General features: G+C 48.1%; 1 protein-coding gene across 1 annotated transcript in view; it reads left to right on the top strand.

Annotated features, from left to right (window-relative positions):
• Positions 1 to 13,690, top strand: part of LOC109879952 (calmodulin-regulated spectrin-associated protein 3) — a 36,927-nt gene that overhangs the window by 17,157 nt on the left and 6,080 nt on the right. Inside the window, 10 exon segments of the mRNA XM_031811461.1 lie at positions 96 to 128; positions 4,546 to 4,684; positions 4,900 to 5,039; positions 9,135 to 9,228; positions 9,470 to 9,521; positions 10,963 to 11,024; positions 11,301 to 11,331; positions 11,771 to 12,024; positions 12,027 to 13,024; positions 13,026 to 13,690. The exon segment at positions 13,026 to 13,690 is cut by the window's right edge and continues 268 nt beyond it. Of these exon segments, the coding sequence (XP_031667321.1) occupies positions 96 to 128; positions 4,546 to 4,684; positions 4,900 to 5,039; positions 9,135 to 9,228; positions 9,470 to 9,521; positions 10,963 to 11,024; positions 11,301 to 11,331; positions 11,771 to 12,024; positions 12,027 to 13,024; positions 13,026 to 13,690 (2,468 nt within the window).

The raw sequence follows: 13,690 nt of genomic DNA, 5'->3' as shown, positions 1-13,690 counted from the left end.
CTCTCTCTCTCTCTATTATCTCTCTCTTCTCTCTTTCTTTTTTATCTCTCTCTCTCTCTCTCTCCTCTCTCACATCCATCGCTTCTGTATGGCAGTGTCCCACCCGCTGGTACTGGAAACTGGTCCCAGTAGGTGTACTCCTTTTATCCTTTCCTCCTCTCTTGTCTCTCCTCTCTCTCTCTTTCTCTCTCTCTCTCTCTCGTCTCTCTGTCTCCTCTTCTCTCCCTCACACGGATGTTCTCTTTCGAAATGCTGGATACTTTATATCTATCCACCTCCTCTTTTCTCTCTCTCTTTCCCACTTTCTCTCTCTCTCCCTGCTGTGTGACACTATACATGACCCTGACCTTTATGAACTTTGAACCTCTGAGGTCTATAGTCACTGACACAGGGTCCATATTCATGATGAAGCGTCTCAGAGTAGGAGTGCTGGTCTAAGATCATTTGGCCTCTTAAATCTTAAGGCATAAAAGGAGGGGACTGATCCTAGATCAGCACTCTGAGAGGCTTTATCGACTACAGCCCTACAGGCCAGTGCCAGGGTCACAGGGTTTGTGTCAAGAACTGCAACGCTACTGGGTTTTTCACATCAACAGTTTCCCCTGTGTATCAAGAATGGTTCCCACCACCCCAAAGGACATCCAGCCTACTGGACACAACTGTAGGAAGCATTGGAGGTCAACATGGACCAGCACCCTGTTGGAATGCTTTCCACACCTTGTAGAGTCCATTCCCTGACGAATTGAGACAAAATGGGACAACAAATGTAATGTAGGAAGGTGTTCCTAATGTTTTGTGCACTCAGTGTAGTGGTGATGGTGGAGGGGGTGATGGGGCTAGAGTAGGGCGAAGTTCCCGGCCTGATCTTTGGTCAGTTTGTGCATTTCCCCACTAATTAATGATTAAGGATTAGGGGAGGGGAAACTGATCCCTAGATCTGTACCTAGGGGAAACTGATTCTAGATCTGTACCTAGGGGAAAACTGATCCTAGATCTGTACCTAGGGGAAACTGATCCTAGATCTGTACCTAGGGGAAACTTCTCTCCTGTGCATCGTGGGGAGGTGAGAAGGGGGTTTCTTACCTTAATGTATCTCTGCTCCCCCACCTTCCCCCCTCCTCAAACCCCCCTGTCCCCCGCCTGCCCCGCGTCACGTGACTGTGATATGGCCGTTCCCATGGCGACCCGTGGGTGTTTACGCCTGTCCTTCTCTCTGCCATCCTCATCCAGCATGCCATCGCTTTTTGTTTTGAGGAGGAGTCTGGGATAAACCTCCAGTAGGTAACGTATACGCCACTCTTCTTCCTCTTCCTCCTCCTCCTCCCTTTCTTCCTCCTCCTCTCCTCTCTTCCTCCTCATCTCTCTCTCTCAGCTAACGGACAGCCAGCCAGACAGACAGAAAGACACTCCAACCCTGCGGCTGCTCTCTCTTTCTCAGCTAACTAACAGACAGCATCCAGACAGACAGCCATCCAGACAGACAGCCAGACAGACAGACAGACAGGCAGACAGACAGACAGAGACTCCAACCCTGTGGCTTCTCTCTCTCTCTCTCTCTCTCTCTCTCTCTCTCTCTCTCTCCTCTCTCTCTCCTCTCTTCTCTTTCCTCTCCTCAGTTAACAGACAGACAGACAGACCAGACATTCCAACCCTGCTCTCTGGGGATGGAAACCCTATATATTATTTATTCACTGTTATTATGATTTTATTTTATACATGTATGTTTTATCAATATTTCTTGTTGATTCACATTCTGGTTGGAATGACTTCATTGGGGCTGATTTGATCCTATCGGTTATCCTCTATCTGGTCTTCATGTACATCTTCCACACTTGTATACTTGTGGCTCCACCATATGCTTGTGTCTCAACTATCCAGTTCTTTCCAGTCTGCTAACACTGTTCTCTAGAGGAAGGAAGCTTGTTGTCTTTTCAGTCTGCTAACACTGTTCTCTAGAGGAAGGAGCTTGTTGTTTTTCCGTCTGCTAAACACGTTCTCTAGAGGAAGGAGCTTGTTGTTTTCCAGTCTGCTAACACTGTTCTCTAGAGGAAGGAGCTTGTTGTTTTTCAGTCTGCTAACACTGTTCTCTAGAGGAAGGAGCTTGTTGTTTTTCAGTCTGCTAACACAGTTCTCTAGAGGAAGGAGCTTGTTGTTTTTCCAGTCTGCTAACACTGTTCTCTAGAGGAACGAGCTTGTTGTTTTTCAGTCTGCTAACACAGTTCTCTAGAGGAAGGAGCTTGTTGTTTTTTCCAGTCTGCTAACACTGTTCTCTAGAGGAACGAGCTTGTTGTTTTTCCAGTCTGCTAACACAGTTCTCTAGAGGAAGGAGCTTGTTGTTTTTCCAGTCTGCTAACACTGTTCTCTAGAGGAAGGAGCTTGTTGTTTTTTCAGTCTGCTAACACAGTTCTCTAGAGGAAGGAGCTTGTTGTTTTCCAGTCTGCTAACACTGTTCTCTAGAGGAAGGAGCTTGTTGTTTTCCAGTCTGCTAACACAGTTCTCTAGAGGAAGGAGCTTGTTGTTTTCCAGTCTGCTAACACTGTTCTCTAGAGGAAGGAGCTTGTTGTTTTTCAGTCTGCTAACACTGTTCTCTAGAGGAAGGAGCTTGTTGTCTTTCAGTCTGCTAACACTGTTCTCTAGAGGAAGGAGCTTGTGTTTTCCAGTCTGCTAACACTGTTCTCTAGAGGAAGGAGCTTGTTGTTTTTCCAGTCTGCTAACACTGTTCTCTAGAGGAAGGAGCTTGTTGTTTTTCCAGTCTGCTAACACTGTTCTCTAGAGGAAGGAGCTTGTTGTTTTTCCAGTCTGCTAACACTGTTCTCTAGAGGAAGGAGCTTGTTGTCTTTCAGTCTGCTAAACACTGTTCTCTAGAGGAAGGAGCTTGTTGTCTTTCAGTCTGCTAACACTGTTCTCTAGAGGAAGGAGCTTGTTGTTTTTCAGTCTGCTAACACAGTTCTCTAGAGGAAGGAGCTTGTTGTTTTTCAGTCTGCTAACACGTTCTCTAGAGGAAGGAGCTTGTTTGTTTTCCAGTCTGCTAACACTGTTCTCTAGAGGAAGGAGCTTGTTGTTTTTCCAGTCTGCTAACACTGTTCTCTAGAGGAAGGAGCTTGTTGTTTTTCAGTCTGCTAACACTGTTCTCTAGAGGAAGGAGCTTGTTGTTTTCCAGTCTGCTAACACTGTTCTCTAGAGGAAGGAGCTTGTTGTTTTTCAGTCTGCTAACACTGTTCTCTAGAGGAAGGAGCTTGTTGTTTTCCAGTCTGCTAACACTGTTCTCTAGAGGAAGGAGCTTGTTGTTTTTCAGTCTGCTAACACTGTTCTCTAGAGGAAGGAGCTTGTTGTTTTCCAGTCTGCTAACACTGTTTTCTAGAGGAAGGAGCTTGTTGTTTTTCAGTCTGCTAACACTGTTCTCTAGAGGAAGGAGCTTGTTGTTTTTCAGTCTGCTAACATCATGCAAGCGGACAGACAAGTGAAAATTATGGTCAGTAATGAAAATTTTAAGCTCGTCTCTCAATTCAAAAATAAGTGTCAATACTTTGCCCCTTGATAACCAGCGCACCTCTGTATGTTGTAAAAGCGTTACACGGTCGCTGCCCATACTATTGCATAATTCAGAAAATACACGAGAGTTCAGGGGCCTTGCTTTAACAAAGTTAACCATTTTCACTGTAGTGTCCAAAACGTCTTTCAAGTTGTCAGGCATTCCCTTGGCAGCAACAGCCTCTTGGTGGATGCTGCAGTGTACCCAAGTAGCGTTGGGAGAAACTGATTGCACGCACGTTACCACTCTACCATGTCTCCCTGTCATGGCTTTTGCGCCAAAGTCCATTGGACGTCGTTTTCTGGTCTCACTTGATTTCTTCTTTCTCCTTAGTGGTTCAGTCACTCAAGTGCCTTGTGGTTGTACTGCCTGTTGTTCCACTGCATGTCCACCAGAGAGCGCTATAGTCTCAGCTCACTGCTTCATCACAACTCTTTTCTGCACTTCCTTTCTTTTCTTTCTTTCTTTCTTTCTGTCTCCCATCCCTCTTTTCACTGCAGTGTCTCGTTTGACATGTGAGCCATAACTCTGTTCAGCGTGTGCGCTGCTTGTGTGTGTGTGTGTGTGCTCAGCAAAGTACTGTGCTGCAGTAAGTCTTGTGCTTGGTTTGTCAGATTTCTTTTCTCTGCTGTGTTGGTAGATTATTGGCTGGCTGTGGAGTTTTATGACATGTCTTGATCATTTCTCTAAACATCGTGGCAAAGTCATCTGTATTGTGGGGTAATTCTGGGCCTTTTGGTCTGAATAACTCATTCAACAATAGGTAGTTAATTGTTGTTTTTTCCCTCCCTCCCTCCCCTCCCTCCCCTCCCTCCCTCCCTCCCTCCCTCCCTCCCTCCCCTCCCTCCCTCCCTCCCTCCCTCCTCCTCCCTCCCTCCCTCCCTCCCCTCCCTCCCTCCTCCCCTCCCTCCCTCCCTTCCCTCCCTCCCTCCCTCCCTTCCCTCCCTCCCTCCCTCCCCTCCCTCTCTCCCTCCCTCCCTCCCTCCCTCCCTCCCTCCCTCCCTCTCTGTCAGATCCGTTATAGGAAGGATAAGGTTCTGTCTAAGCAGACTCCTACTTTTCCTCTGGTGTCTGGTGTAAGGGATCTGTCTAATGGCTGTGCCATAGCTGCTGTTCTGCACTACTACTGTCCTGACCTGCTGCCACTGGAGGGTACACACACACACACACACACACACACACACACACACACACACACACACACACACACACAAACCTTTGATATCTACCCCTCTCCCTTCCTCCCTCCTCCTCTGGCTTCACCCTCCTCCTACCCCTTCACCCTCCTGCATCCTCTCCCTTCCCCCTCTCTTCCTCTTCCTCCCCCTCCCCCTCTTCCTCCTCCTCCTCATGCCCCTCTCCTCTAGATGTGTGTCTGAAGGACACCATGTCAGTAGCAGACAGTCTGTATAACCTGCAGCTGATCAGAGAGATCAGTGAGACCAGTCTACAGAGGTGCTGTCACCTGGAGCTGGAGGACCTGCTCTACGCCCCGCCCACACTACACGTAGGTACATCTCTGTCCAGGACATATTACTACACCTCTCCACAACACTACACATATGTACAACTCTGTCCAGGACATAGTACTACACCTCTAAACCAACACTACACGTATGTGCAACTCTATAGCGCCATCTCTGTCCAGAACATAGACTTATAGATGTAGGAACATACAGATGCAGGATCTTAATTTGAGCCACTTTGCTACAGCAGGAAAATAATCCTGCAGCAATAGGAGAATGTTGATTATTATGTGGATTATAATATAATGGACATTTTTTGTAGGGGTTGATACATTTTTAATCAGGGCAAATCAAGTCTGACATTTTTAAGCAGACATTACAAACTTTAGAAGCCTTTTTAAACCTTAAACACCCTACAAATTCTCATCAACAGTTTGAGCTTCTAATTTTAAAAATTAATCTCTCCAGAAAAAGTCTCTGACTGTTGCTGCTTGTTATATACCCCCTCAGCTCCCAGCTGTGCCCTGGACACCATATGTGAATTGATTGCCCCTCATCTATCTTCAGAGTTCGTTCTGCTAGGTGACCTAAAATGGGATATGCTTAACACCCCGGCAGTCCTACAATCTAAGCTAGATGCCCTCAATCTCACACAAATGATCAAGGAACCCACCAGGTACAACCCTAAATCCGTAAACATGGGCAAACTCATAGATATTATCCTGGCCAACTTGCCCTCCAAATACACCTCTGCTGTTTTCAATCAGGATCTCAGCGATCACTGCCTCATTGCCTGCATCCGCTAGGGGTCCGCGGTCAAACGACCACACCTCATCATTGTCAAATGCTCCCTAAAACACTTCTGCGAGCAGGCCTTTCTAATCGACCTGGCCTGGGTAATCTGGAAGGATATTGACCTCATCCCGTCAGTCGAGGATGCCTGGTCGTTCTTTAAAAATAATTTCCTCACCATCTTAAATAAGCATGCCCCTAAGAACAGATATAGCCCTTGGTTCACTCCAGACCTGATTGCCCTCGACCAGCACAAAAACATCCTGTGGCGGACTGCACTAGCATCGAATAGTCCACGCGATATGCAACTTTTGGGGATGTCAGAAACCACTACACACAGTCAGTTAGGAAAGCAAAGGCTTTTTCAAAGAGAAATGTGCATCCTGTAAAACTACAAAAAGTCCAAAAAGTTTTGGGACACTGTAAAGTCCATGGAGAATAGGAGCAACTCCTCCCAGCTGCCCACTGCACTGAGGCGAGGTAACACTGTCGCCACCGATAAATCCACGATAATCGACAATTTGAATAATTATTTCTCTACGGCTGACCATGCTTTCCTCCTGGCTACCCTAACCCCGGCCAACAGCTCCACCCCCCCCCCCGCAGCTACAAGCCTCCCCAGCTTCTCCTTCACATAAATCCAGATAGCAGGACCCGTACAAATCAGCTGGGCTAGACAATCTGGACCCTCTCTTTCTAAAATTATCCACCGCCATTGTTGCAACCCCTATTACCAGTCTGTTCAACCTCTCTTTCGTATTGTCTGAGATCCCTAAAGATTGGAAAGCTGCCGCGGTCATCCCCCTCTACAAAGGGGGAGACACTCTAGACCCAAACTGTTACAGACCTATATCTATCCTGCCCTGCCTATCTAAAGTCTCCGAAAGCCAACAAACAGATCACTGACCATTTCGATTCCCACCGTACCTTCTCCGCTGTGCAATCTGGTTTCCGAGTTGGTCACGGGTGCATCTCAGCCACGCTCAAGGTCCTTGAGCGCCATCGATAAAAGACAGTACTTAGCAGCCGTCTTCATCGACCTGGCCAAGGCTTTCAACTCTGTCAATCACTGTATACTTATCGGCAGACTCAACAGCCTTGGTTTCTCAAATGACTGCCTCACCTGGTTCACCAACTACTTCTCAGAAAGAGTTCAGTGTGTCAAATCAGAGGGCCTGTTGTCCGGACCTCTGGCAGTCTCTATGGGGGTACCACAGGGCTCAATTATCGGGCAGACTCTTTTCTCTGTATATATCAACGATGGGGCTCTTGCTGCAGATCCCTGATCCACCTCTATGCAGACGACACCATTCTGTATACATCTGGCCCTTCTTTGGACACTGTGTTAACAAACCTCCAAACGAGCTTCAATGCCATACAACTCTCCTTCCGTGGCCTCCAACTGCTCTTAAACGCTAGTACAACTAAATGCATGCTTTTCAACCGATCGCTACCTGCACCCGCCCGCCCCGACTAGCATCACTACTCTGGACGGTTCTGACTTAGAATATGTGGACAACTACAAACACCTAGGTGTCTGGCTAGACTGTAAAATATCTTTCCAGACTCACATTAAACATCTTCAATCCGAAATTAAATCTAGAATCGGCTTCCTGTTTCGCAACAAAACCTCCTTCACTCACGCTGCCAAACATACCCTCGTAAAACTTACCAATCCTCAACTTCGGCGATGTCATTTACAAAATAGCCCCCAAACCTCTACTCAGCAACCTTGATGTAGTCTATCACAGTGCCATCCGTTTTGTCACCAAAGCCCCATATACCACCCACCACTGCGACCTGTATGCTCTCATCCGCTGGCCCTCGCTACATATATACGTCGCCAGACCCACTGGCTCCAGGTCATCTATAAGTCTTTGCTAGGTAAAGCTCCACCTTATCTCAGCTCACTGGTCACCATAACAACACCCACCCGTAGCACGCGCTCCAGCAGGTATATCTCACTGGTCATCGCTGAAGTTGTAGACTCCCTCACTAACTTTAAGCACCAGCTATCTGAGCAGCTTACCGATCGCTGCAGCTGTACACAGCCCATCTGTAAATATCCCATCCAATCTATCTACCTCATCCCCATGTTGTTTTTATTTACTTTTTGGTTCTTTTGCACCCCAGTATTTCAACTTGTACATCATCATCTGCTCATCTATCACTCCAGTGTTAATTTGCTAAATTGTAATTACTTCGCTACTATGGCCTATTTATTGCCTTACCTCCTCACATCATTTGCACACACTGTATATAGACTGTCTTTTTTTCTACTGTATTATTGACTGTATGTTTGTTTTACTCCATGTGTAACTCTGTGTTATTGTATGTGTCGAACTGCTTTGCTTTATATTGGCCAGGTCACAGTTGTAAATGAGAAGTTGTTCTCAACTGGCGTAACCTGGTTAAATAAAGGAGAAATAAAAATCAAAAAGAGTGATCAAATGAAGATCCTACATCTGTACCTCTCCTTTAACCCTCCACTTCCCCGTCTGTAAACGACAGATGGTCGGCCAGAATGTTGTTACTGTAAAAAGGATTCCATTACAAAAGGTGTTCATTCCCCTGTTGGGGGTTACCCTGTACCATTACTGTGTTCATTCCCCTGTCGGGGGTTACCCTGTACCATTACTGTGTTCATTCCCCTGTCGGGGGTTACCCTGTACCATTACTGTGTTCATTCCCCTGTCGGGGGTTACCCTGTACCATTACTGTGTTCATTCCCCTGTCGGGGGTTACCCTGTACCATTACTGTGTTCATTCCCCTGTCGGGGGTTACCCTGTACCATTACTGTGTTCATTCCCCTGTCGGGGGTTACCCTGTACCATTACTGTGTTCATTCCCCTGTCGGGGGTTACCCTGTACCATTACTGTGTTCATTCCCCTGTTGGGGGTTACCCTGTACCATTACTGTGTTCATTCCCCTGTTGGGGGTTACCCTGTACCATTACTGTGTTCATTCCCCTGTTGGGGGTTACCCTGTACCATTACTGTGTTCATTCCCCTGTTGGGGGTTACCCTGTACCATTACTGTGTTCATTCCCCTGTCGGGGGTTACCCTGTACCATTACTGTGTTCATTCCCCTGTCGGGGGTTACCCTGTACCATTACTGTGTTCATTCCCCTGTCGGGGGTTACCCTGTACCATTACTGTGTTCATTCCATGGTGGGGGTTACCCTGTACCATTACTGTGTTCATTCCCCTGTTGGGGGTTACCCTGTACCATTACTGTGTTCATTCCCCTGTTGGGGGTTACCCTGTACCATTACTGTGTTCATTCCCCTGTTGGGGGTTACCCTGTACCATTACTGTGTTCATTCCCCTGTTATCCTTCAGGTGAACATCATGAGCTTCATAGCAGAGCTGCTGGGATGGTTCGAGGTGCATAAACCTGACTTTGTCAAGCCATTACTACCTCTAGACCTGACAGGTAGGGGAGGTCTGTGTGTGTGTGGAGGGGAGTGCTCTCTCTCTCTCTCTGTGTTTTTGTGTGTGTGTGTGTGTGTGTGTGTGTGTGTGTGTGTGTGTGTGTGTGTGTGTGTGTGTGTGTGTGTGAGAGAAAGAGAGTGGAAGGAGATAGAGAGAGAGCGAGAGAGAGAGATTAGACTGCTGTATAACCTGTTTAGATGGCCTTATGGTTGATAACATGAATAGGTTTCTCTGTGTGCCAGATGCCTCAGGGTTGTTGGACTGCACCAGTCCTGTCAGTGGGAACAGCAACAGGTAACATCAGGACACATTCATTCTACATGTAGTTATAGTTAGACAGGTAACCTCAGGACACATTCATTCTACATGTAGTTATTGTTAGACAGGTAACATCAGGACACATTCATTCTACATGTAGTTATTGTTAGACAGGTAACATCAGGACACATTCATTCTACATGTAGTTATTGTTAGACAGGTAACATCAGGACACATTCATTCTACATGTAGTTATAGTTAGACAGGTAACATCAGGACACATTCATTCTACATGTAGTTATAGTTTGACAGGTAACATCAGGACACATTCATTCTACATGTAGTTATTGTTAGACAGGTAACATCAGGACACATTCATTCTACATGTAGTTATAGTTAGACAGGTAACATCAGGACACATTCATTCTACATGTAGTTATTGTTAGACAGGTAACATCAGGACACATTCATTCTACATGTAGTTATAGTTAGACAGGTAACATCAGGACACATTCATTCTACATGTAGTTATAGTTAGACAGGTAACCTCAGGACACATTCATTCTACATGTAGTTATTGTTAGACAGGTAACATCAGGACACATTCATTCTACATGTAGTTATTGTTAGACAGGTAACATCAGGACACATTCATTCTACATGTAGTTATTGTTAGACAGGTAACATCAGGACACATTCATTCTACATGTAGTTATAGTTAGACAGGTAACATCAGGACACATTCATTCTACATGTAGTTATAGTTTGACAGGTAACATCAGGACACATTCATTCTACATGTAGTTATTGTTAGACAGGTAACATCAGGACACATTCATTCTACATGTAGTTATAGTTAGACAGGTAACATCAGGACACATTCATTCTACATGTAGTTATTGTTAGACAGGTAACATCAGGACACATTCATTCTACATGTAGTTATAGTTTGACAGGTAACATCAGGACACATTCATTCTACATGTAGTTATTGTTAGACAGGTAACATCAGGACACATTCATTCTACATGTAGTTATAGTTAGACAGGTAACATCAGGACACATTCATTCTACATGTAGTTATTGTTAGACAGGTAACATCAGGACACATTCATTCTACATGTAGTTATAGTTAGACAGGTAACATCAGGACACATTCATTCTACATGTAGTTATTGTTAGACAGGTAACATCAGGACACATTCATTCTACATGTAGTTATTGTTAGACAGGTAACATCAGGACACAATGCATTTCCACGTTCTTTCACATCCATTACTATGAGTCTGTGTTATATCCTGAATCTCATTGGCGTCTCGATAACACAGTCCTCGTCATGATGTGTTACGGGTCTAGACCCCAGAGAGCAGTGAGGAACCAAACAGAAACACATCCACATGTTTATTGTATCTATGGCAGAACGAGACGTATATTACAGATAGAGTCATTGTGAATAATAATGTGTTTTCTGTTCCAGTGGCTCTCCCTCCTATATCTTCAAACAGCCCTTTGTCCCCATATCCTCTCCTGCGTCATCTGGTAAGAGAGATGATGATTGTGGGTAATGTAGTTTAAAGCTGCCTTTCTGCGTCTGTGGGCTTTTCCCCCATTGCATACTCCTCGTTGTCCTCTCTCCTCGTCTACTTCTCAAAACCCATTGGAGGGTAAAGGTCAGAGGGGAGGGACCTCTGGCTTTCTCATCCAATGGGTTTTGAGAAGACGACGAGGAAAGAGGACACGAGGAGTATGCAATTGAGAGAAGTCTAAGTGTTGGAGATCTCTTCCTGACTACATTTCCCTTTCTGTCACATTTAGAAGGGAACATGTGGACCAAGAAACAGATCCGGTGAGTAGGATGGCGGACTGTTTCAGCCTGGGGAGATATTTATTTAGGACCATCCTCCTAGTTCATTGGACCTCTCTCTCTCTCTCTCTCTCTCTTCCTCCTTCTTTCTCTCCATCTCTCTCTTCCTCCTTCTTTCTCTCCATCTCTCTCTCTTCCTCCTTCTCTCTCCCTACCTCTTTCTCTCTCTCTCACTCTCTTTCTCTCTTCCTCCTTCTTTCTCTCCATCCCTCTCTTCCTCCCTCTCTCTCTCTCTCTCTCTCTCTCTCTCTCTTCCTCCTCTCTCTCTCTCTCTCTCTCTCTCTCTTCCTCCTCTCTCTCTCTCATTCTCTCTCTTCCTCCCTCTTTCTCTCCCTCTGTCTCTCTCTCTCTTCCCCCCTCTCTCTCTCTCTCTCTCTCTCTCTCTCTCTCTTCCCCCCTCTCTCTCTCTCTCTCTCTCCAGTCGTCCACTCTCGGCTGTGACCTTCAGTATTCCATTCGGCCTGGACAGTGACGTGGACGTTGTCATGGGCAACCCCGTGCATTCCGCCAGCACCAACAGCCTGACCGCCGGCGTGCCCGCCATGATGACTTCATCGAGCAGGATGTCATCGGGGATGACACGGGTCCCCTACAGCCCCCCGAGGACCTCAGTCACCTGGTCAGCGCCTCCGTCCCTCAACGCTCCTCCTGGGGCCCGCACACACACTCACACACACCGGCTCTAGGGGAGCTGCCGACAGTCGAGATCATCCACACTCCTGGAGGAGAAAGAGGTGGAGGAGGGAAAAGAGGAGAGAAAGGAGATGGAGGAGGAGGCGGAGGAAGGCCAGAGCCACGCTTGCGTCCAGAAGGAGCTCCTGCAGGTTTCTTCCTTCATTCTCCTGAATACGACCTGACCCAGCTCAGCAGCTCCGCACCCTGCCGCTCCGGAATGCTCTACCGGCCAATAGGAGGGGAGGGGGGCGGAGGAGAGAAGCGGAGAGTGGGAGGCAGGGAGAAGGGGGAGAAGGGGAGATCGGATGGCTCGCGGGACGATGACTCGGTCCTCCGCGACGGAAGTGTGGACTCATCGGAAGCTTCCGACGACCTTCCTAGAAACACCCCCGGCAACGTCCGCCTTGGCCACGGTCGTCACGGCAACGGCAGCATCAGCAACACCGGTGGCAGCAGCAGCAGCCCGCAGATGACGAGCTTCGCCGAGCGGCGGGACAGAAGGAGACAGCCGGCCGCACCGGGAGAGGAGTCGGCCAGCACCCCGACCACCCCCACCCTCCATACCCCCACCCACACCACCCCCAGCCCAGGAGGGAAGCACCCTGAGCCGGGTACAGAGGCCTGGGAGCTGGGGGCCCGCCTGGAGGAGAAACGCAGAGCCATCGAGGCCCAGAAGAGACGCATAGAGGCCATATTCACCAGACACAGACAGAGGCTGGGCAAGACTGCCTTCCTTCAGCTGAAGAGAGGAGAGGGAGGAGAGGAGCCTATATCTCTGGAGGAGCGTCTCAGCCGCATGGAGGAGCAGCTGAAAGAGGAGGAGGAGAGAGAAGAGGGAGAGGAGAAAGGGAAGGAGAAAGGGAAGGCAGACGAAGGGAACTCTCGCCCGCAGGCGCGATTGGAGAAGCAGGTGACGTTTTCCATGGATACGAGGAAGGGGGCTGAGAAAGGGGCGGATAAATGGGAGGGGCCTGAGTCGGGGGGGAGGGGCTGTTCTAGGGGAGTATAATGAGGTGGTCCTGAAGCTGAGTGAGGCTCTGAGGTCACTACAGAACGACATGCAGAAACTGACCCAACAACAACAACAGCTAATGGGCAAGAAGACCACACCCAAACCCACACCTAAAACTATACCTAAAACCACACCTAAAACTACACCCAAAACCACACCTAAAACAACACCTAAAAGTACACCCAGGACACCACCCAGGACCCCCACTAAGAGTCCGACTAGAACCCCGACCAAGAGCATCAGTAAGGCGTGGGTGATTCCTGCAGGCTCCAAACCCCCCACCTCCACTACCTCCCCCTCTCGCAGGGCCCTCCCCCAGCTCTCCTCCACCCCTCCCAAAACCCCCACCTCCACTACCTCCCCCTCTCGCAGGGCCCTCCCCCAGCTCTCCTCCAATCCTCCCAAAAGCCCCATCTCCTCCTCCTGCCCTGCCCCACGCACAAAGATCCACTCTTCCACCCCCCGTAGCCCTAAGCACCACCCGCGCCCCTCCCAACCCCACCCCCGCCCATCTGAGTTGAAGTTCCCTCCTTCCACCCGTGTCCTCACCCCCCCGCAGCATGTGGACTCCCTCCCACACCTGCGACGCGTTTCCCCCAGCCAGTGCCAGGTCCAGACCTCCTCCTCTTTCCGTATCGGGGGCCCCTGCACCCC

This window comes from Oncorhynchus kisutch, unplaced genomic scaffold (assembly GCF_002021735.2).
Source record: "Oncorhynchus kisutch isolate 150728-3 unplaced genomic scaffold, Okis_V2 Okis01b-Okis20b_hom, whole genome shotgun sequence".
NCBI classification, from domain to species: Eukaryota; Metazoa; Chordata; class Actinopteri; order Salmoniformes; family Salmonidae; genus Oncorhynchus; species Oncorhynchus kisutch.
Note: the sequence above shows the minus strand (reverse complement) of the source record. Positions and strands in the feature narration are given on the sequence as shown.